This window comes from Rana temporaria, chromosome 3 (assembly GCF_905171775.1).
Source record: "Rana temporaria chromosome 3, aRanTem1.1, whole genome shotgun sequence".
NCBI lineage: Eukaryota > Metazoa > Chordata > Amphibia > Anura > Ranidae > Rana > Rana temporaria.
The window spans coordinates 16,120,218-16,141,121 of NC_053491.1; the positions used below are offsets into that span (position 1 = coordinate 16,120,218).

General features: G+C 45.7%; 1 protein-coding gene across 2 annotated transcripts in view; it reads right to left on the reverse strand.

Moving 5' to 3' along the window:
* Positions 1–20,904, reverse strand: part of CLPX (caseinolytic mitochondrial matrix peptidase chaperone subunit X) — a 69,943-nt gene that overhangs the window by 38,438 nt on the left and 10,601 nt on the right. The window contains exons 5-6 of one of the 2 annotated variants that reach the window (XM_040342306.1): positions 18,948–19,107; positions 2,779–2,820 (exon numbers count right to left, since the gene is read on the reverse strand). In XM_040342306.1, coding sequence (XP_040198240.1) covers positions 2,779–2,820; positions 18,948–19,107 — 202 coding nt within the window. The remainder of the gene's footprint in view (positions 1–2,778; positions 2,821–18,947; positions 19,108–20,904) is intronic. The other variant, XM_040342307.1, reaches the window with a different exon arrangement.

The following is a 20,904-nucleotide window of genomic DNA, read 5'->3' on the forward strand; positions in this document are numbered from 1 at the left end:
TTCCCATGGCGCGTCACCAGTTTTCCGTAAATAGCCGACCTGCGCCGTGTAGAGCCGACTCGCAGGTTGGCTATTTATGGAAAACTGGTGACGCGCCTTGGGAAGTTTTTCACCAGACGTCAATCATCTAACCCAGGGATAGGAACGCCCAGTCCCGCAGAAATCAGAACCCGAAAAAAAAAAAAAAAAAAAAACCTATATAAAACGGTATGTACGGCGAAAATAAATAGCTGCATACTGTACATGTCGTTAGAATGCTGGATGTAATGTTAGATAACTGTTTTAGGGTGAACCTCCACTTAAACGCCCCAGTGTGAAAGGGGGTCTAAATATTTTTTTCCATTTTTTCATGTGACAAAACTGAAGAAATGACACTTTGCTACAATGTTGTGTAGTGAGTGTACAGCTTGTATAACGGTGTAAATGTCCTGTCCCCTCAAAATAACACACAGCCATTAATGTCTAAACCGCTGCCAACAAAAGTGAGTACACCCCTAAGAGAAAAAAAGTCCTAATTGGGCCCAATTAGCCATTTTCCCTCCCCGGTGTCATGTGACTCGTTAGTGTTACAAGGTCTCAGGTGTGAATGAGGAGCAGGTGTGTTAAATTTGGTGTTATCGCTCTCACTCTCTTACTGGTCACTGGAAGTTCAACATGGCACCTCATGGCAAAGAACTCTGAGGATCTTAAAAAAATAATAAAAAATAAAAATTGGTGCTCGACATAAAGATGGCCTAGGCCAGTTATGGCGAACCTTGGTACTCCAGATGTTTTGGAATTACATTTCTGCATGATGCTCCTGTACTCTGCAGTGTAGTTGAGCATCATGGCAAATGTAGTTCAAAAACATCTGGAGTGCCAAGGTTCACCATCACTGGCCTAGACTATAAGAAGATTGCCAAGACCCTTAAAACGGAGCTGCAGCACAGTCGCAAAGACCATACAGCGGTATAACAGGACGGGTTCCACTCAGAACAGGCCTCACCATTGTCGACCACAGTTGAGGTCACATGCTCAGCGTCATATTCAGAGGTTGTCTTTGGGAAATAGATGGATGAGTTCTGACAGCATTGCTGCAGAGGTTGAAGGGGTGGGGGGGGTCAGCCTGTCAGTGCTCAGACCATACGCTGCATCAAATTGGTCTGCATGGCTGTCGCCCCAGAAGGAAGCTTCATCTAAAGAAGACGATGCACAAGAAAGTCTGCTTGTCAGCAAACTGACTGTAGGCTAATGACATGGATTACTGGAACCATGTCCTGTGGTCTGATGAGACCAAGATAAACGTATTTTGTGTCAGATGGTGTCAGGCGTGTGTGGCGGCAACCAGGTGAGGAGGACAAAGACAAGTGTGTCTTGCCTACAGTCAGGCATGGTGGTGGGAGGGTCATGGTCTGGGGCTGCATGAGTGCTGCTGGCACTGGGGAGCTCCAGATCATTGAGGGAACCATGAATGCCGACATGTACTGTGACATACTGAAGCAGAGCATGATCCCCTCCCTTCAGAGACTGGACCGCAGGGCAGTATTCCAACATAACGACCCCAAACACACCTCCAAGACCACCACTACCTTGCTAAAAAAGCCGAGGGTAAAGGTGATGGTCTGGCCAAGCATGTCTCCAGACCTAAACCCTATTGATCATCTGTGGGACATCCTCAAATGGAAGGTGGAGGAGCGCAAGGTCTCCAACATCCACCAGCTCTGTGATGTCGTCATGGAGGAGGGGAAGAGGACTCCAGTGACAACCTGTGAAGCTCTGGTGACCTCCATGCCCAAGAGGGTTAAGGCAGAGCTGGAAAATGGTGGCGGCCACACAAAATATTGACACTTTGGGCCCAATTTGGACATTTTCACTTAGGGGGTGTACTTTTGTTGCCAGCGGTTTAGACATTAATGGCTGTGTATTGAGTTATTTTGAGGGGACAGCAAATTTACACTGTTATACAAGCTGTACACTGACTACACAACATTGTAGCAAAGTGTCATTTCTTCAGACCCGGTTCACACTGGGGCGACAGGGGGCTCAGCCGTCTGTCGCGTCCCATTCAATGCAATGGAACCGTTCTAATAAAAGCAACGCAAGTCGCTCCGACTTAGAAAAAGGTTCCTGTACGACTTTGGGGGCGGCTCGGGGCGACCTGCATTGACTTCTATACAGAAGTCGTTTTGCAAATCGCCTCTGAAGTCGTCCTCAGGACGACTTGCAGAGTCGCCCCCGAAGTCGCAGAGTCGCGCCGCTGCTGTGTGAACCGACTCAGTGTTGTCACATGAAAAGATAGAAAAGGAAATATTTACAAAAATGGGAGGGTACTTGTGAGATACTGTATACATTTTTAAAAGAAAACAATATAAATAAAAAATATAAATAAAATCTAACAAAAACATACAAAATATTTCATAATCATAATAATTTATACATGTTAAAAAAGATGCAACATGCAGGGGGTGCAGATGTCAGACATGCTGTTAGTGGCACATGGCACCTATTGTTAGCGCTTTGCATATACTGCACAAGCATACAAAAAAGGCACAGAAAATAAACTTATTGCCTACACATTTTCAACAACCTGGATTAAAAAGGAACACCATGTTAATAAATCTATAGTTAATCATAGTCTCTCGTTTCCCAACACTGCCTTCATGTTCTATAATCTGCAGATATAATCAGAGACTGCACCCGGAAAGCAGAGATGACGACCACGCCACTTGAGCAAACAGTTTGCGGAAGGGACTCGGTCACATCAGAGCTGTGAGATTGTACTATGGGAGAAAAACTTACTTGTGAATCTGTACTCATCCTCCCGTCTTCTGATCTCTATCTCTACAGAAAGGGGATGGAAACAGCGACAGGAAGAAATCATAAACAACCTGCTAAGATATGTCAAACCCCTAAATCTGTGGGGTACATCCACCCTCTTCTAGGCAAGACTATAGATCTGATTCTATGGAACACCAACCAAAAAAAAATAATTATAGTTCTGTTTTATGTGGCAACATTCAATCCCCAGCTGGGTCTTTAAAAACCTACGTTAGATCTACCGGTAACGGTATTTCTACGAGCCTTCCAGGACGGCACACCAGAGAGATAAGGGCTCCTCCCACAGGAAACACAATCAATTGACAAGTTTGTTATAAGTTCCCACCCCTCCCCTTGCTCCTCAGTATTTAATAAAGTAATCTTGAACTGGTTCACAAGGGACACCCCATCGGTACTTACCATTTAGCATATAGCTTACCTTTCTTCACATAGGGTGGGTAGTAGGCCTGCCGTCCTGGAAGGCTCGTAGAAATACCGTTACCGGTAGATCTAACGTAGGTTTTCTCCTACGCCTTCCAGGACGGCACACCAGAGAGGATATAAAAGGACCTCAGGCCTACCTCAGGGTGGGACCACAGCTTGGAGGACCTTCCGACCGAAAGCCAGGTCTTGCTGTGACAACAATTCTACACGGTAGTGTTTCAGGAAGGTGTGATGACTTGACCAGGTAGCCGCACTACGGATCTGGTCCCAGGAGGCACCTGCTCTCTCCGCCCAAGATGTCGCCAGAGATCTGGTTGAATGAGCTTTGATATTAAGTGGAGCTGGTTCTCCTGCACACTGATAAGCTTCTGTAATAGCTTCTCTAATCCATTTTGAGACTGATGGCCTTGAGGCCTGTAATCCCTTCCTGACTCCACCATAGAGGATTAGGAGATGGTTAGATTTCCTGAAACTTTTGGTTCTATCTAAATATATAAGAAGACATCTTCTTACGTCCAAACAGTGGAACTTAAACTCCTTCTCGTTCTTTGGTTCTGAACAAAAGGACGGCAATATCATTTCTTGCGTCCTGTTGAGTAAGGATGCTACTTTAGGTAGGTATAAGGGATCTGCCCTAAGAGTGACCCTGTCTGGTTGTACCCTAAGAAAAGGCTCTTTCATAAACAGAGCTTGCAGATCTCCTACCCTCCTGGCTGTAGTAATAGCCAACAAAAAAGATAATTTTAACGTAAGGAACCTAAGGGAAACTTTCTCTAAAGGTTCAAAAGGGGGCATAGATAATGACTCTAATACCCTAGTAAGGTCCCATGGTGGACAGAAGCTTTTAAGGACGGGGGACATTCTTTCCCTAGCTAGTAAGAACCTCTTAACTAGGTCGTCCTTCGCTAATCTTTTATCCAGGTACACCGAGAGGGCAGCTACCTGTACTCGCAGGGTGCTAACCTTAAGCCCAGCGTCTGCTCCATCCTGGAGAAAATCCAGGATAACCGGAACCGACTGGGAAGACTTGTCTTTTTCTACTCCAGGTCTGGAAAGTTTTCCATATCTTTGAGTAGATCTTTCTGGTGACCGGCTTTCTACTTGCAAGGAGAGTATCAATCACCTTTTCTGAACAACCTTTTTGTTTCAGAATCTGGCGCTCACTAACCAGGCTGTTAGCTGAAAGAACTCTGGTCTCGAGTGAAACACTGGACCTTGTCTGAGAAGATCTGTCCTGGCTGGGAGTCTCAGAGGCTCTGCTACGGACATGAACCTCAGATTCGCAAACCATGTCCTCCTTGGCCACCATGGGGCAATAAGGAGGACCTGACCGGGGGACTTGCTGACTTTCTGGAGTACCCGCGGAATCAGCGCCAGGGGTGGGAAAGCGTAGGCCATTCTGAAGTGCCAGTTCTGGGACAGCGCGTCCAGGCCCTCGGAATCCCGTTCTACCGAGGCTGAGAAGTACCTGTTCACTTTCCTGTTCTTCCGGTTCGCGAACAGATCTATGTCTGGTTCGCCAAACTGAAGAACTAAGGCCTGAAAGACTCAATTCCCATTCCCCCTGTCTTAATTGTTGGCGACTGAGAAAGTCCGCTTCTATGTTGTCTGTCCCCTTTATATGTATGGCTGAGATGGAGGTGACATTCTTCTCTGCCCAACCCAGAATTTTCATGGTTAGTTCCAATAGGGGACCGGATCTGGTACTGCCTTGGTGATTCAGGTAGGCCACTACTGTAGCGTTGTCTGAGCTCACCTGGACCTCCCTGTCTGTGACATCTTGTTGGAAGGCCTTCAGGGCTTCTCCTACTGCTCTGAGCTCCCTGGTATTGGAAGATTGATGAGCCAGGAGGTAGCACCATCTTCCTTGGGCTTTTTTCCCCCCCAAGTGGGCACCCCACCCCCATGTGCTGGCATCCGTAGTCAATTTTACCGGATCCCATTGTGCCCAAGGTCGACCTTCCCTTAGGTTTTGGTGACTGGTCCACCACTCTAGGGATGACAGGACCTGAGGGGTGAGTACAATCTCCTGATCCAGGGATTCCTTCTTCTTGTCCCAAGAGGACAGAAAGAAAAAATGGAGCATCCTTGCATGTAATTGGGACCAGACTACTGCTGGTATGGATGCCGACATTAAGCCTAGCACTCTCATAACTGACCTCCTGGGAAGTCTGGGGAATCTCACCAGATTCTCTGCTCCTGACACTAACTTTTATTTTTTCCTCTGGTAGGAAGAGCGTCTGAAGCCTGGAGTCTATAGTGTAGCCCAGGAAATTTTTTACCTGTTCTGGTATGAGGGAGGATTTCTCTAAATTGATAATCCAGCCTAGGCTTTCTAAAAACTCCATCACCCTGTTGGTATCCCTCTGAACCTGTGACTCCGTCTGACCGGAGATCAGTAGATCGTCCAGGTATGGTATAAGGCATATTCCTTGAAGATGTAGGAATGCTACTGCTTCTGCCAGTACCTTTGTAAAGATTCTGGGGCTGGAGGTTAGGCCGAAGGGTAGTGCCCTGAACTGCCAATGAAAGATTTCCTCCCCTACCACCACCGCAAACCTCAAAAAGGCCTGATGGTCCACGTGAATTGGCACGTGCAAATAGGCGTCTTTCAGGTCTATGGTCGTCATGTAGGTTTCCTTCATGAGGTTCTTTCTTACTGAGTAAATACTCTCCATGGAGAATTTCTTTTGTTCTAAAAATCCGTTTAGTTTTTTTAGGTTTACTATCAGGCGGAATTTTCCTGATGGTTTCTGAACCAAAAACACGTGGGAATAGAACCCCCGGTATTGCTGTTCCACTGGCACTGGTGTTATTACTAATTGCTCTGCCAATTCCTGAACCCCCTCCAAGAGGGCCCTTCTTTTTAGGGTATCCTTGGGGAGTTGTGTGAGGGTGATCATAGGGGGGGGGGGGGGGAGGTGACAAATTCCAGGCGGAACCCATCCCTTATAAGCTTGTGTATGTAGGGACTGTCTGAAATATTTTCCCACTGTTGTACAAACTGGGACAGCCTCCCCCCTACCTTGACCTTGGCGTCACTTGGTCTGTTTAGCCTCAGCTTTGGCGGCGGGAAAGAGCAAGTTATTCTTTTTGTTCCCTTTGCCATAAAACCAGCGCCTATTGGGTTCTCTTTTATACTTCTGCTTGTTCTGCCCCTGGGGGCCTCGAAAAGTCTTCTTAAACCCATCTTTCTTAGGTTTCACAGGGAATTTCTTTCCCTTTTCTGAAGACCTAGCTAGGACATCATCCAATCCTTGGCCAAACAGAAGTGAACCCTGGAAAGGGAGTCCACACAGTTTTCCCTTTGATGTGACATCCCCATCCCAGGCCTTAACCCAGATAGCTCGCCTGGACGAGTTAATCAAGGCCGCTGTTTTGGCTGAAGCTTTTGCAGTTTCCAAAGCGGCATCTGCCAAATATGCGACAGCTTTTCCTATCAAAGATAGAGACCCCAAGATTTCCTCTGACTCTGTAAACTGGCCGAGGTGTTCTGCCAGTTTCTCTACCCATAGGTCTGCATTCCTGGCTACACAGGTCGCAGCTAATGCTGGGGCCATAGAGGCTGTGTTAGCCTCCCATGCTTTTCTTAGGAGTGATTCAGCTCTACGATCCATTAGATCTTTAATACTGCCAGCATCCTCAAATGAGAGGTCTGACTGTTTAGTGACCTGAGACAGGGCCGCATCCAGTTTTGGAAGTTTAAAGAAAGCTTCCCCAACTGACTGGGTGAACGGGTACTTCCGTTTCCAGGTTTTCTGAGTGGTCAGTCTCCCTTCTGGATATTTCCATTCTTGTAGGATTATTTCTTTTAGAGATTGGTGGAGAGGGAAGACTCTATCCTGCGTTTCACTGAGCCCCCTATACACCTTATCCTGTGCAGAGGTCGTTTTAGGAACCTCTGGAATCTCTTCAGTGGCATAGATTGCCTGAAGGAGACTGTCCACATCCTCTGCTGAGAAGAGGAATCTTTTCAATTTTCCTTCTTCCTGAGACATGACTGAGTCTCTATCCTCCTCACCCTCTGAGCTATGTCTAGTGACCTGGCTCATGACCTCACTTTCCTCTTCCTCCTGATCATGAGAAAAGACCTGGGTGGATAGGAAAGGGGTACTGGGTCCTGCAACTAGCCTTCCCTGAGAAAAAATCTCTTTAGGGGCCGGTTCCTCTGTGCTAGGGCCTGTGGCTGCTTGTGTAGCTGTCTCCCTGAAAGCTCTAACCGTGGCCAACATTTCAGACTGCATTGACAAGAGAAAATCTTTCATCATGGCAGCTGCCTCCTTCCCAGCCAACTGGTTAATACACTTGTGGCAGAAGGGTTTGGTATAGGATTTTGGGAGTTTATCTTTACAGTTTCCACATTTTTTTGAGGAACTACCACTAGCAGATGCTGAGGATTGAGCAGAGGCCCCCTGGGTTTCACCGGGAGATTCTGTTAGAGAGGGAACATAATAAAAACAACCATGTTATTTCTTCCCACTTCAGAGCTGCAGGCTGTACTAGGGAAAAAAGAGAGAGAGAGAACGAGGAAGGCAGCCGTTACCAGCTGCATCCTGCGACTCAGGAACTCTCACTCTCCCCTTTTTTCCCTTTCCAGGAGGGACTGTACTCACCGACCCCCGATCTGGATTTGGTAGCCGCAGCGCTAGTCTTCCCTTCCTCTTCCATCATGAGGAGGTTGACTGGGTCCTTGGCTTGCCGGTACCTATTGCAGGGTTTATCCGCCGCCGACCCCACCGCTCCACGCTGCCCTCCACGCCGAAGCGTCACTTCCGGGTTGCCGTGTAGGGAACGCCAACTCTCCGGTGACGCGCTTCCTGTACCTCCGAACGAGGTCTGGAGCGCAATGCTCCTCTGCAAACCCCCCCAGGAAGAAGAGTTAGCAGCGTGGCGGATTTTTGTGCAGAGGGACGATGGCTTTTTCACCACAGCTCAGAGCGTCCATGCTTGTCTTTGTGGCGACCTGTGAGCGACCGAAGCCAACAGGTCAGTTCAGCTCTCCCCGGCCTCCCTGAACCTGCCTCAACAGGGGTACCCTTCGACCTCACCGTCTCCAGGTAATATAAAACAACAAACGTGCCGCTGTGTTCGGGAGAAACACAATCAAAATACTGTGGAGCAAGGGGAGGGGTGGGAACTTATAACAAACTTGTCAATTGATTGTGTTTCCTGTGGGAGGAGCCCTTATCTCTCTGGTGTGCCGTCCTGGAAGGCGTAGGAGAAAAAGAGTTGTAAAAAGGTACATTTTTTTTCCCTAAATAGCTTCCCTTACCTTAGTGCAGTCCTCCTTCACTTACCTCATCCTTCCATTTTGCTTTTAAATGTCCTTATTTCTTCTGAGAAATCCTCACTTCCTGTTCTTCTGTCTGTAACTCCACACAGTAATGCAAGGCTTTCTCCCTGGTGTGGAGTGTCGTGCTCGCCCCCTCCCTTGAACTGGAGAGTCAGGATGCCCACCAACACACAGCTTCTTTCTATCTCAGTGGTTCTCAACCTGGGGGGGGGGGGGGGGGGGGGTCGAATTATGATTTGCCAGGGGTCACCAAATTACGGGCTGTTCCTGAAGTGCTCCCAGCCTTTTCACGGCCGCCCAGCAGGGCTGTTCCTGAGCCCGCGGCCACCCACTCAACCTATTCGAAGCTGCCCAGTTCACGGCATGGATGGGGGGGGCGGAGACTAAAGATCAGCTGACTGGTGAGGAATGTGAAGTGGGAGGGGCTGAAGGAGTCCCTAGCTCCTGATTTCAGCATAGGGGTCACTGCGAGACATCACGAAGCCAGAGACACGGTGAGGGGGGGGGGGGGGGAGTAAGAAAAAGGGAGAGAAAGAATAAGAGAAAGAAAAAGAAAGACGGCTAGAGAGGGATGGGAGAAAAAATAAATAAAAATTAGGATAGAGAGATAAAAGGAAAAGAAAGGGAAACAATGAGAAAGAGGTACATCCTAAAAAGAGTGGAAGGGACTCAGGGAGCATTAAATGTCCGTGGGTTAATGGCGCAAATTACTTGCCTTGGGTGCCGACAACCCACGAAAATAATTTGACTGTTAGGGGTCCCCACAACTTGGTAAATTTTATCAAGAGGTCACGGCACTAGTAAGGTTGAGAAACACTGCTCTGCAACGTAGAGAGCGTCCTGACTCTCCCGTAGTCCAAGGGAGGGGGCGAGCACGACACTCCACACCAGGGAGAAAGCCTTGCATTACTGTGTGGAGTTACAGACAGAAGAACAGGAAGTGAGGATTTCTCAGAAGAAATAAGGACATTTAAAAGCAAAATGGAAGGATGAGGTAAGTGAAGGAGGACTGCACTAAGGTAAAGGAAGCTATTTAGGGAAAAAAAAAAAAAACCCGTACATTTACAATCCCTTTAAGCTCTCTGGGACCACAGCAACAGCACAGCGTTTCATGGAGGCACCAGTGAGTGGGAAAGTCATGAAGCAGTCAACCCAAAATGGCACAGCCTGTTCTAGGTGGTTTAGTGCATTAAAAGCCCATCACCAGGAGAGAATGTATATATATATATATATATATATATATATATATATATATATATAATTTTTTTTTAAAGAAAAATTCAGTGTGGCTCCCCATGCACAGCATGCCAGTGGGAAGAGGATCTGTCAAATAAAAATTATTTCATGGTCCCCTAGACCTAAAATTTGCATTTAACCCTTGGCGATGCAGGGACAGCTCCACTGAAAGGGAACACCATTTAGCTTTGCCTGGAGTTCAGCTTTAAAAAAAGAAACCTGTAGTAAAAGGATGCAGGCTGCCATTGCTATCCCTTTGCTATATTAAAAATAGCAACCCCTGGCTGTCATGTTGATCCAATGGTTTCAGTACTAACTAGGACAACAACCCGGTACAAGTCTGCAGAGTTCATACTTTCCTGACATGAATGCTTTTTCCAGGTCAGAATCTGACTATTTAAAGTGGGATTTTAGTTAGAAAATGATGTCTTGCTAGAACACTTCAGAGAGGGGAGAGGGGAATCATGGTCCTTTTGCAGGCAATGCCTCATCCTGCTCTATATTCTCAGCACTGTCTAAAATGTAGAGGCCGATAGCCTTGAGATTTACTGCTCTGTGCTTCAGCAAAATGGCGGCCTCTAGCAGCTCAGTAGATAGATTTAAAGTGGAGTTCCACCCATAAAACATTACATCAGTAGTTTTAAAAAAATGTCATTAGTCCTTTACGAATTTTTTTTTTTTTTTTAGATGCCTTCAAAGTGTTGTTGCTAGGCAGAATAGTTAATCTTGCCACTTCCTGCACCTAGGTGCTTAATGCTTCCTAACCTACACCGCACAGACTCCTGGGAATGTAGTGGGTGTAACTTTCCAGGAGTCTGTGCACTCCCCAGTCTCAAAGAATCATGTGACTTGGACAGTACAGGTGCTGAAACCTGATCTGACACTGCTTGTGCAGCACTGAGCATGTGCAAGATCTGCAAGGCTGAAATCCAGGAAGTCATATAGTCTGGCTTCATGATGCCCACACTTAAGATGGCCCCAGTCAATTTCTATTTTATAAAGTGTCTAAATGCTGTAACAACCTAACAAAAAGGACCTTAGTTTACAGACTAACTTTACTAGAATACATTAAGCTTGTGTATTACAGGGGTATTTATATTTAAAAAGTGAAATTGTGGCCGGAACTCCGCTTTAAGCACGCCTCACCCCCTTACATGCCACATTTAGCATGCAATTTTTTTTATTTTTGGGGGGGGGGGGGGTTCGGTAGGAGTGGGACTTCCTGTCAGCAGATACACTTTTTGTAGCTGCTGACTTAACATAAAAAGGCTGTAACTCAGATTTAAGGCCTGGATTATTCCCTAAATGTACATAATATAGCTGGGTACTGACATTTATAGGTACAGTTGATCCGGGGAAAATCCAATTGCCTCTCTGGGGATCAGGAAGGATTTTTTTTCCCCTGCTGGAGAAAATTGGATCATGCTCTGCTGAGGTTTTGCCTTCCTCTGGATCAAATGTGGGTATAGAATTGGGTATATGTGATTTTTTTTTTTTAATGGTTGAACTAGATCAGTGGTTCTCAACCTGGGGGTCAAATGATTTGCCAAGGGTCACCATATCCTGGGCTGTTCCTGAAGCCCACACTGCTCTGCCAGCCTTTTTGCAGCCACCCAGAAGTGCTGTCCTTGGAGCCCACAGCCACCCACTCAGCCTCTTCGCAGCCACCCATTCAGTTCACGGCATGGCTTGGGGGCAGAGACTAGAGGTCAGTTGACTGGTGAGGAAAGTGGGAGGGACTGGAGGAGACCCCCATCTTCTGATTTCGGCATAGGTGTCACTGCTAGGAAACGCCACAAAGTCAGAGGCACAGTGAGCAACACTACCTGTGATTATAGTTGCCATTAAAAGTCCCCACTACAGTTCTCAGATCAGCAGATGACCTTGATCAAGAGCACCCAAGTTGGCTGATCAGAACTCACCCCAACACTGCCACTAACCCCCAACACTGCCACTAACCCCCAACACTGCCACTAACCCCCAACACTGCCACTAACCCCCAACACTGCCACTAACCCCCAACACTGCCACTAACCCCCAACACTGCCACTAACCCCCAACACTGCCACTAACCCCCAACACTGCCACTAACCCCCAACACTGCCACTAACCCCCAACACTGCCACTAACCCCATTCCCCCCACCAAGGAGTAAGAGAAGGAATAATGTAAGGGAGAGGAAAAGAGGGGGGTGCAACAAAAAAAGAGGAGAGAAAGAATGAGAAAGAACAAGAAATACGGTTAGAGAGAGGGATGGGGAAAAAAAAGAAATTGGGATAGACAGAGATAAAAGGGAAAGTAAGGAGAAGAGAAAAAGAGTGGTACATCCTAAAATGTACCAGAAGGGGTACTGTACAAGTGGAAGGGACTCAGGGAGCGCCAAATGTCCATGGGTTGGGGAACAAATTCCTTTTCTTGCCTTGGGTGCCGACAACCCACGCTACTAAAATACATTTTACTGTTAGGGGTCCCCACAACTTGGAAAATTTTATTAAGGGGTCATGGCACTAGAAAGGTTGAGAACCACTGTACTAGATGAATAATAAAGGGTGTCCTTTGCGCTAATAAGGACTACGCGTTACGACACGTCACGTGTCTTCATCTGGGGCTAGATGAAGACTTGACCGTGTCGTAACGCGTAGGGACGGACGTACACCTGGAGTGACGTAAGTAGGCGCCGAGGACGCCGCTGGTCATTTATGTTATTGCACGTTTTTATTTGTTTGATGTAAACGCAGGTTATTCTTCATTAAATTCCCCCTGCATTTGCATACTACACCATTGGAGGCTTTTTTTTCCCCTCTCTCCCCCCTCCTTTTGGAGCACACTGTAGGGATAGATTGAGAAGAAGCCCCAGGAGTGCGACAGGTGGGAAGACGCTGTGGCTGTAAGAAGCAGGCCGACACCAAGGATATCCTGGATGCCTTTTACTTGTGCCATTGAGGTGAGCGTTTTGAGAGCCCCGTTATGGATATGACTTTCCATCTGTCAGTAATTCATCTACAGCAATTCTAGTGGATATTTAGCAGCATCCTCATCCCCATGTGGCGGCGATTTCTATGACTCACATTTGGGACACTTATTGTTTTTCACCTTCCATGTTAAATATATATTTTATATATTCTTTAGACATATTTTTATATTTTATTATTTCACTTCATATACTTGTATTTATCACTGAACACTATTCTCGATAGCGTGAAGGCTTTGCGCAGAATCCCTTTTTTAACACTGTACTAGATGGACGTGTCTTTTTTTTCTCAACCTGACTATGTAATAATGCTGGAGGCAATTTACAGCCCATAAGAATTTTGTCATTACATTTATGTGGAATGTATGTTCCTTTCTAAAGAATTTTTTATAAAGTTGTTCTAGGTAAAAGTTCAGACAGCCAAGTGACTATTTCATAAGGAAATCAGCAGTGACAACCTCACACAGGTAGCTTTTAAAAAAAGGGATTCTTAAAGGATTTTTTATTTGATTCGTTTTTGAAAAGAATGCAGGAGGATTAGAACCTGTCAGTTTTTATTGGCGTCTGTGCCCCAGTTAAAGCGGAGGTTCACCCAAAAAACAAGTATAACACATTACATTCAGAACATGTACAGTATGCCCTTTTTGGGGGGGGGGGGGGGTGTACATACAGTATTATCGGTATTTTCCTCCCGGCTTCCGGGTACTCGCTCCCACGGGAGTTCCTGTGCAGTGCCGCAATGTCATCTGGGAATTTGCCCATATGATTGACGTGCCTGAGAAAAACTCCCCCGGCGGATAAGGCGCGTCACGACTTTGCGAAAGTAGCCGAACCGCGAGTCGGCTCTATACAGCGCCTGCGCAGTCAGCTCTACACGGCTCCTAGTCAGTGTGCAGGCGCCGTATAGAGCAGATTCGCGGTTCGGCTACTTTCGGAAAGTCGTGACGCTCCTTATCCGCCGGGGGGAGTTTTTCTCAGGCACGTCAATCATATGGGCGAAGTCCCAGATGACATTGCGGCACTGCACAGGAACTCCCACTCCCGCGGGAGCGAGTACCCGGAAGTCGGGAGGAAGATACCGATAATACTGTATGTGCACACCTCAAAAAAAAAAAAAAAAGGCATACTGTACATGTTTGAGGTATACTGAATGTAAGGTTATATACTTGTTTTTTGGGTGAACCTCCGCTTCACTTCAAGATTCACTTTTTTGTCCCATTTACCATGATTAATAAAAGTATACATAAAAAAATAAAAAATAAAAAAAAAGAAAACCCTGTTTATAAGTCGTCGTCCCCCCCCCCCCCCCCCCAAGCAATATAGGGGAAGTTTCCAATGACGCACTAGTTCTGGTGACCTGGGCGTTCCAAGGGATTCCCTTAACCACTTGACCTCTGGATGATCGCCAACGATCAGACAGCAGCAGAAGTTGCCCAAAGGGTGGCGGTAAAGAGCTGAAAAACCACGTGATTTGGTGAAAGTTGGCTGAAAAAGTCCTGCTGTGTGTATGCAGAACAAGTTCACGGCCAATGCCCTTTGGAGCAAAACCTACGGAAAAGTCTGATGGAAGTCCGATCGCATGTATGACGCTTTAGAGGCGCCTCTCTTCTCTTTTATACCCTGTAGCTCCTGCTGGATTTTGCTTCTAATCCCCTTGTGGATGGACATTTTATGGTTACACAACCAATCACATCGCTATAAATCTTTTTATATGGACAATATAACACAAGGACTTATTAATAAATGGTTGTGGAACGAATCATTTGAGTTTCCATTATTTCTTATTGGGAAATACGCTTTGATATACAAGTGCTTTGGATTACAAGCATTCTTCCAGGACAAAATTATGCTCGCAATCCAAGGTTTTACTGCATTTCAAAAAAACGTAGTAGCTGAATTTCCAAGTTGTCTGCACCTAGCAAAGCCAAGCTGTGGAAGGGTCACACAGAGCAAACATGCAGAAGGGCAGAGCCAGAGGTTAATGAATATCCAAAGCTGGGACACAGAACACAACGTGTACAGTATAAACAGGTCAATGCGCTGGATGAGAAGAAAAGGAAAATAAAGCCAAGCAAAGCCATGGAAGCGTTTCATGGAAAATGTGCAGATGACGATTCTAAAAAATAAATATCAAAAACAGATAATCGTTCATATTGCTACACACTAAACAAGATAACGGTAACTACAGAATAAAAGTACAGATATCAGATGAAAGCCGGCCATTGAATGGAAGCCAGCTAAGCTTCTGTGAGATCAGGTCAAAGCCTATAAACCGTTTCCAATCCACAATATATTTTTCTAACAGATACAAACAATTAAAGTGATTGTAATTCAGAAGTTTATCCCTTCCTCGCCCCCTAGTGTTAACCCCTTGCCTGCCAGTTACATTTATACAGTAATCAGTGCATATTTATAGCACTGAACGCTGTATAAACGTGAATGGTCCCAAAAAAGGTGTCGGCCATAATGTCGCAGTCCCAATAAAAAAAAATAATAATCAGAATGCTATCCCTTATTTTGTAGGCGCAAATCAATCAATATACGCTTATTGCGATTTTTTTTAACCAAAAAAATACATATTTGCCTTTTAAATTGGGATATTTATTATAGCAAAAAATAAAAAAAGTGTTTTTCAAAATTGTCGCTTTTTGTTTATAGCGCAAAAAAAAAAAAAACAGCATTTATTATAGTAAAAAATGTTTGTTTTTTTCAAAATTGACGCTCCCTTTTGTTTATAGCCCAAAAAATAAAAACCGCACAGGCGATCAAATACCACCAAAAGAAAGCTCTATTTGTGGGGGGGGGGGGAAAAAAGACGCCAATTTTGTTTGGGAGCCACATCGCACAATTGCCAGTTAAAGCGACGCAGTGCCGAAAGCTGAAATTTCGCCTGGGCAGGAGGGGGGTATATGTGCCCAGTAAGCAAGTGGTTAAAACATGAATTCTTTTTTTATCACTGTTCTTGCCATCACAAGGAATATAAACATTCCTTGTGACAATAGGCATAGACAATAGAGGTACTCAGTACTCTTGATGGAGATATTGTGGGGGGGTCTACAAGACCCAAAACCCCTTAAAGTGGTTGTATTGTTTTTTTCTAACTCTTACCTACAGGTAAGCCTATAAGGCTTACCTGTAGGTATAAAGAATATCTCCTAAACCTGTACGGTTTAGGAGATATTCCCCCCCGCAATGCGCCACTGATTGCAGCAGCGCATGCGCAGCGGGGATCCTCAGCTAAAGGGCCGTCAGCCGCCGGACCTTGCCGGTTTAAAGTCTCCCGCGCGCATGCCAATCACAGCGCTGGAGCGGCGACACCCGGAAGATACGCAGAGTCAAGAGGACATCTCGCTCGGCGTGGACCAGGCAAGTTCTCTTCACCTCGTTCCAAGGTAAGCATTTCATAATGAGTCAATATGAGGTGCATACTATCTCATTATGGCTTTTGCCTTTCAGGTGAAAAAAAAAAAAAAAAAATGTATCGCGGTATACAACCGCTTTAACTGTAGTTCAAAGTATTCAAAAACGTCAAGATCGCCATTTTTAATACTTAATTTTTTTTTAAAACTGGCGCCTTTAAGCTGCCAGTAATACGGGAAGCGATGTCATGACATCGCTTCCGGATTACTAGATCCGAGACCAGAACGAAGCATCGGCGTTTGGTTCGGGTCTTTGGCCAGCTTGTGGGATGGGAGAGCTGCAGAAGGCAGGCGCGCATGCAACGTCCCCTCCCGCTGCTTGTAATAACAGTCAGCCGACCCTCCGCTCTAAGGAAGGGAACCATCACCCCATTAAAACCCCTTGAAGCAATATCAGTAACATCGTCCAGTTTTTTTGACCGATATTCACTCTTTTTTTTTTAGAAGTATCGGCTGCCAATAATCGGTCGGTCGATCTCCATCACATGCCTTCCAGACCCAGAAGTACTGGACGTTTGAGGGCTTCACTAGATAAAGAGGAGAGCACTGCCAAGGTATCAGTGGTTGAAGTGCCCCAACAAGAGAACATGCCACTTTACTACTACTCTATTATTAAGCCATATACTTCTATCTAGGGAGATGGCAACACTCCTGCTTACTAATCACAGGAGGTCAGCAGATTGGCATGGACACCATTCAGAGAATGATTCGAATAAAATAATTCTTAATGGATCCAAACGTTTTCTGATTGGATGAGGCAGTGACATCACACGCCGCCTCATCACATTAGAGCTGTACTTTGCAGAGAATGCAAAACATTCTCTGAATGGTGAATGTGCAGTGAGGCCGACCTCCTGTAGTCATAATGCAATCAGAGCAACCACTCAGCAAGGGCCCGGGGGAGCAAGTGGAGATCACTGGAATGGCGGCAAATACTTCAGAGATTTTCAGCTTCCAGGGGCATTGGGCAGGTGTGGTATTCTATACCTTGGTTACATTGGTCCAAGTTAGATCAATGTATAATAGAACTAGGGCTGCAACTAACTATTATTTTTATAGTCGATTAGTTGGTCGATTTTTGTTTCGATTAATCGGATAATGGCCTAAAAAAAAAAAAAAAAAAAAAAATTTTAATTTTTTTGGGCCAATTACAAAAACAGATTCCTGCAAAAACACATTACATGCTTTTCTGCAGCTTCTCCATTGAAGTATATTGAACCAAAAACAAGCACGGTTTTGCGTTAAAAAGTCCTCGCCCTTTCCAAATACGCAGCAGCTGAAAAAAAAAAAAAAATCATGGATGTGAACGTGTCCCATAGGAAAACATGTAAATGAACTGTAGTGTGTTTCTGCAAAAATCACCAAAACACAGAGGTGTGACCCCGGCCTGAGATGTTTAGTAACATAACGGGTTAAAAAAACTAAAAAAAAAAAAAAAAGTACAAAAAGAGCAAATAATCACTACTGTAAGGGGTTTGTGTTTTTACTGTGGGACAGTGAAAGTAATATTTACAGTAGCGATTTGCTTTTTTGTACTATAAAAGGGCTCATTTTAGTTGTTTAACCCCATTATGTTACTGACCGATTAATCGATTATAAAATTAATTGATTATCGTATTTATCTTCCTATAGCGCGCACCCCTAACCTAGAAGGGAATTTTTTTTTCCTGAAAAGTATACCTACAGTTTGAATGCCCCTCGTCGGTGTCTTGCCCGGCGGCTTTGTCCGATCCGGCATCCGTCTGCAGCCTTGGTGGTGTCCTCCCCGCTTCTCACGCGCTGTTTTTGAGCCAATCACCGCTTCCCACGCTGTGTTTGAACGCCGCCGACCTATACCAAGCGCAGTACACTCGGCTCCTCTCGCATAAAGGCTAGGAGGCGGCACAGGGCGTGACCGCAAGCGGAGCCGAGCCTGGCCGAGTGTACTGCCCTCGGTTTATGTCGGCGGCGTTCAAACACAGCGCGGGAAGAGGGTATCGGCGATTTCCCCCTGATTTTAAAGGGGAAAAAAAAGTGCGCGGTATACGCCGATAAATACGGTAGTTTTGGCCCTAAATAGAACCATGCCTGGAATTCCACTTCAAGTCCAGGAATTCCTAGACAGAAGAACCAATAGAATTTTTTTCAGACCGTCATTCACAGGCTGATCTTTCCTGCCATCGTCATACTTCAAATGACATTTAAAACCTGAACAGGCGAAACACACACACACACCTGGTTGTTGCGAGGCATAATGCATATAGTATAAATGGCACAAATGTACGTCACAGCAAATAAGTTGCATTAAAGTGGAGTTCCACCCAAAAATGGAACTTCCACTTTATGGAACCCTCCCTCTGGTATCACAGATAGCAGATTACCTGTCCAATACAGGTATTTGCTCTCACTTCCTGGCATAGATCACCTCAGTGATCTATGCCACTTCTGGCTCCTACTCTGTACCCCCACTGTCTTCTGGGAGACACGGCTCCCAGAACACAGCGGGGACCAGTGAAGTAGGGAACCGGGCAGTGAAGCCGCAACGCTTCATTTACCGACTCCCTCAACGAGGATGGCGACAGGGGCAGCCGAGAGCCAATCGATTTCATCGGCTTCCGACATCGCGGGCACCCTGGACAGGCAAGTGGTGTTCATATATTAAAAGTCAGCAGCTGCTGTATTTGTAGCTGCTGGCTTTTAATTTTTTTTTTTTTTTTTAAGTGGAACCTCAGCTTTAAGCTGCGCAGGGATCAGAAAAGGTCATGAACACAAAAAATAAATAAAGAATTATAAAATGCGATTCCACCCACCTCTCGGGGTTAATGAGGACTGTTTTTCCACCTCTGCTTGTTGTCTGATGTTCACTGGGATGTTGTTGTATATCCGCTTGTAATGATTGTACACGGCTACAGCAAGGACCTTCTTTGCAAATGATTGACCCACTACATACTTGTCAAGGTAGTTATAAATCTGTAAGAGAAATGCTGCAGTCAGAGAAACAGCAGAGTATTGACAATCACGTGTTGTACATTAATCCATTATAACAACCACTTATGCGAGCATCACTCACAAATCTGAACACTAGTAAATCTCCTTAAAAGCAGCCCCTATACTTAAAAATAAAAATTATATATTAAAAAAAAAAAAAAAAAAAAAAAAAAAAAGGGGGAAACCGTCTCTAAATTTGTTTCAGTACAATGAATATAGATTTACTCTGACCCGAAACAAAAAAAATGAAGATCCCTTTAAAAATTATGTTTATATGAAGGGCACTTCCTCTACACGTGGACTGTTTTTGTAGCATGTCCACAGCGTGAGATCTAATGCTGGAGTTGGCAACCAGTGGTCCGTTTCCCTCTCCTCGCTGAGCTGCTGGCTTTTCTTCCTCTCCCCTGCAGAGATTGCTTCAGGATGGAGAGCGCACCCTTCCTGTTCTAAATGAACACAGCGAGGGATTGATCCCAATCTCACTGTGTTCATTCATAACTGAAGCATAGACCGTGAAGGCAGTAAACACTGTTTACTGTGCTTCAGTTTGTAATTGAACAGGGAGACCGTGCAGAGCTCTTCCTGTTTAATCTCTATAGCAGGGGTCCTCAAACTATAGCCCTCCAGTTCATGAAATACAATTCCCATCATGCCTAGTCATGTCTGTGAATGTCAGTTTCACAATGCCTCATGAGACTTGTAGTTCCGCAACAGCTGGAGGGCCGTAGTTTGAAGATCTCTGCTCTATAGCCTCAGCTGCACAGAATAAAGTGATACTATAGGTTAGTTTTTGACTCCGAACGCAGTTTTCTGGGTTCCCCCGGGAGCTCTCGGCTCCTCCCGCAACAGATAAGCCCCTCTGGGAAGCGCTGTCCCAAGGGGGGGGGGGGGACCTTGCGAGCGCGCTCCCAATTCCTGCATTCAGCGTCCATAGCTGCCGAATGCAGGACTCAGCCCCACCCCGTGTCATTGGATCTGATTGACAGGAGCAAATTGCTGCACTGCCATCAATCTATCCAATGAAGAGCCGAGAACCCCAGGCAAAGATCCAGCGCGTTCGATATGAGACTTTCGTGGGCTCCGGTAAGGGGGGGGGGGGTGGGGGCTAGGGTAATGGTAATGTTTTTCCACCTTAATGCATAGGATGCATTACGGTGAAAAAGGAGGAAGGTTTACAACCCCTTTAAGAGTTCTGACAGACAAAAAAATAAAAAATGTTTCAACTTGAAAAAAACTTGCCATGTCTCATTTGTGTGAAAAAAAAAATATTCCGTATATACTAGAGTATAAGCCGAGTTTTTCAGCACATTTATTGTGCCCATCACTTTTTTCGCCTCATCTCCCAGCCACAGGTCTTAGGGACCCCACCTCATGGCACACATGTAGCCCCACTCGTCCTCTACAAGTGTGCAAAGTTTGTTGTCTGGGGGACCTACGGCCTGGGAGCACCGATTTTTCAAAGACGGGCACCCCTTCCATAGACTTCCATGTTAAACGGTAATTTATCCGGTCATTTGGGGGACCCAGTACTAGCTGGTCATAGGTCCCCTGGACCCGGAACTTGGCACACATGTAGCCCCATTTCTCCTCTACAAGTGTGCAAAGTTTGTTGTCTGGGGGACCTACGGCCGGGAAGCACCGATTTTTCAAAGACGGGCACCCCTTCCATAGACTCCCATGTTAAATGTCAGTCTAGTCATGGGCACAGTGAGGCATGCAGATGTACACCCTAGGCTTATACTCGTGTCAATACGTTTTCCCAGTTTTTTGTGGTAAAAT